Genomic DNA, 3,652 nt, shown 5'->3' with positions numbered 1-3,652 from the left:
TAGTTTTCTTTTAAAATAATTCATTTTGCTAAGATTTTATGTTAACAATTGTACAGACCAGAGTTTAAAATGATTTATCTAATTGATTCCTTTTGTTACCTGGCTAGCAGGGAAAAGGGGTCGAGGCCGGTCCTGACCTGTTACAATGAAGACTGACTTGCTATGTGGGATTACACCAGAAGCTTGCAGTGGAGTAATGGTAAGGAAATCAAGCAACCTTAAGTATCTCAGCTGTATAGGAGCATATTCTGTTGCAAAAGACCTTCCTGCGAAGATCATGGATTCAAATATGGGACATTTGAACTAATACTTGGACTTTGAAATGAATTTCTTTAACAGTTTTCTCTGCAGTGCAAGTTATTAAACTAAAGCTACTCTATTTCCCCAATGTGTTCAACAAAATCCCTAACGTCTAGCATGGTATCTTAATAAAGAATAAAGTTGTTCTTTAAAAAATCTGCTCTAAGTAGATTTTTCCCCCAGGTTTTCTTAGTTAAGGATTCCGAAAGTGGTATTCACGAATTCTTGCATTGAAATTGTTATTGCAGTGGTATAGATGAATACCATTGTTGGTATCCTTAAATTTTATTTCTGCTCATGAAGGTTAATCATGATTGTTTATATAGTAATCACTTATGAATTGTGTTCAGATACAGCAGTTTCAGGTGTAATCATCAGAGCTGGTTAGTCAGGCATTCCAGATAGTGGTTCTTTTCAGAACCTTTTTTAAAGGGTTGGTTAACTACCTCAGTAGCAGAGGATTGAACTATACCCTGTCTGTACTGTACATAGAAAATCTTTGTAGATAAAAGCAAGGCTTGTTTAATATGATATGAGGGTAAGATTATAATATACCAAATGTAACATTCTTAGTTGCCTTTAGTTCCAGAGGCTTTGTAAGACTTCCTCATGACCATCATAACAGGCCTTGCTTTTGTCGTATTTTGTGGCTGAAAAAGCAGCCTTGCTTCTTCAGATATTGTAGTTATTTGGATGTATAATAGTTTAGCAAGATGTTACTTTTGTAAGACATCAGATGTTCAAAAAAGTGCATCAGCAACTTGTACTAAATACTGCAGTGTCCCTTTATAAAAGGTCAGACTAAAACTGACAACTGTACAGTGAAGCCTGACATTTGGATATTTTGAAGTTTTTTCATAAATCATAGAATAGTATATGGCTGTAGTTTAGCTTTTTAGGTAAAAGGTATGTTTTCATTAGTGCATTTCTTACTGCTGATCACTGTAAAAACACGTGGATCAGCTTTCCATTTCTCTTATGCAGATCATGATAACCTGTAGAGTAGAGTAGAGTACAATCATTTGTGCTACGTTTTTAATTTTCTGAAGCACCTTGATGACAGTGAGTGTTCAGTGGTGAAGCATCCTCTATTGAACCACCCTTAAAAAAAAAAAAAAGAAAACAAAAAAACCACAAAAAAATAAAAAGAAAAAAAAACAACTTTGCCAAGTCCAACTTCATATAGGTAAAAGATAGATAAAATTATGACCTACGTTGGACTTGGCGTAAAGAGCTTCCCTTAACCCCCTGCCCAAAGGGATACTGCAGTTATACTACATACCCATAGGCACCACAATGAAAATTGAAGCTTATACCTAATTAAGGTTTTATACACACCAGTTTCCCCCAGTAAATGCAAATTTTAACAAAATTAGACATGTCATATGTTGAAAATGCTCATGGCAAACAATCATTTTGCATTCCTGCAAATAAAATTGTTTTATACTGTAAGCTGGAGGCGAGTGTAACTTATTTTTGTAATAAAGTTTTTATTTTTTTTATGTGTCATTAATATAAATGTGTGTTAGTACAGAGATCTTCTGGTTACAAACTTAGAATCGCACACATTTCAGTATGTTTACTTGTATTTACATAATTTTTAGAATAGTGGTTGCCAATAGCCTGTATGTTTCACATTAATTTTTTTTTTTGTTATCTTAATAAACCATTTTAGTATGTTGTATGTCAATTACTGGGATAGCTGGGACATGAAGTGTAATTTAAAATTGTCAAGTATTCATTGGAATATGTAAATGTGCCTTGCCAGTTTTGAACTTAAAGACAAAGTAAGTGAATGATGGTGAAATGAGTAGTCAATGCATAAGAGACATTTGCTACTACAGTTTCATATACTGCCCTTGCTAAAGAAGAGTAACCTTCTCCTCAGATTTGAGCATAAAAGTATGCAGTTTGCATTAGCTTCTGAATTTTCAAATCTAGTGATAGAACATTAGGCTTATGGAAAGTGGGTTTGCTAATTGTAGCCTTAAATATAATTTTGAATTTCAATGTAATCCTTGGTGCTGGCGTTCCCAGTGCCAAGGAGTTTAAATGCTCCCTTCAAAGAGGTTGCCATGCCTACTGGCACTTTTACTGTCATATGGTTTTATAAGGAACACTGTCAAGGTGTGGAAAGCAATTCTGAACTTGCTATTAAAAGGAAACACTGGGGGCTGTAGACGAGGGGACATCCTCAGGTTTCTTAATGTTAAAATCTCCCCATTGCTGGAAAACTCAACAACGCTTGTGGGATCACAAGTGGTAGCGACAGTTCTTAGTTTGGAACTGTGCTGGGGGGGGGTAATATATTTATGGAATTGTAACTGTTGATGGAAATGAATAAAAACGTTGTTATTAAGGCGCTATGTGCGTTGAAATTGAGGATGTTATCCTCAATTTCAGCTCTGATAAAAACATGGGGAACTATTGCGAAAACTGCAGAATTGACAGGAAAGTGTTTTCAGTCGAATGCAAGCAATGGTGAGCGAGCAAAATATCAAGATCTTGACAGTGTTCCCTCTAAGTATGAACTCAAGCCATTATAACTTTTAAAATTAAATATGATTTGCACTGTTCTGATATTGGTGCAGTTTTTTAGCAAAATATTAAGAAAACTAAATTGCATGTGGTGATTAATACGGTAAAAAATGATGTTGTTTTCCAACCTTAAAGTTCAGTTGTGTGAGGGGGAAAAAAAAAAAAGTACTTCATTATTAAGCATGGAGATATTGGTGAGAGTGGGCAAGTGCATATAGTAGCAACTCTGGATTAGTTGCACTGGGTGTTGGTAAGCGTGAAGTGTTCACCAGTGAGTGCACATCTTTGGTGCCGGTCAGCAGTGTAACGCACGGCTCATTTTGGTGCGTTCAAGGCAAGTGTTGACCTCATGTGATGCCTCGGATTATTCTGGTAGGAGGCTTTCTGTGCTGCAGCGCCCGTGAAGGTTTGAGCATAAGGTAGAGTAGTTCCACACTGATTTGGAGTGCTTTCCGAAATTTGCAGCCTAGTTGAAGTTAGTTAGAAATTGGGAACTCCTGCTCGACACTTCTTGTTTATAAACAATACGCTTTTTAAATTCTACTTCTAACTTTTTTTTGTCACTTGAAGAGGTTTCATTTAGGGCACGCAACTGCAGGGGTTTTTTTGTTGTTGTTTTTTGAAGAGGAAAATTCTTAGAATGCAAAACTTGGGTTTGTTTGTACTGTTCAGAGGAAGGCTGTTATTGCAGATACATCTCTTAGGTAAATACTGTCTTTAAAAGTTTAGGGAATATTAACTCTGTTGTTGGTAGGATTGTGGGGATATGACAGTCTGATAAAAGTTCAGCCTCCTCTGAAGATAAGCTTGCTCA

General features: G+C 35.9%; 1 protein-coding gene across 4 annotated transcripts in view; it reads left to right on the top strand.

Moving 5' to 3' along the window:
* The window catches only part of LOC122160748 (synaptotagmin binding cytoplasmic RNA interacting protein), a 23,179-nt gene extending 20,299 nt beyond the window's left edge, over positions 1 to 2,880 (top strand). For 2 of the 4 annotated variants that reach the window (XM_042819639.1, XM_042819613.1), the window contains exon 10: positions 111 to 2,880. In XM_042819639.1, coding sequence (XP_042675573.1) covers positions 111 to 149 — 39 coding nt within the window. In that variant the 3' untranslated portion in view covers positions 150 to 2,880. Of the gene's footprint in view, positions 1 to 107 lie in introns of all 4 variants that reach the window. The other 2 variants (XM_042819630.1, XM_042819605.1) reach the window with 1 other exon arrangement.
* The last annotated feature ends 772 nt before the right edge of the window (positions 2,881 to 3,652 follow it).

Source organism: Centrocercus urophasianus, unplaced genomic scaffold, assembly GCF_019232065.1.
Source record: "Centrocercus urophasianus isolate 14NV4802_14NV808 unplaced genomic scaffold, USGS_Curo_1.0 seq_10, whole genome shotgun sequence".
In the NCBI taxonomy this organism is placed as follows: Eukaryota; Metazoa; Chordata; class Aves; order Galliformes; family Phasianidae; genus Centrocercus; species Centrocercus urophasianus.
This window is presented reverse-complemented; position numbering and strand designations above follow the sequence as displayed.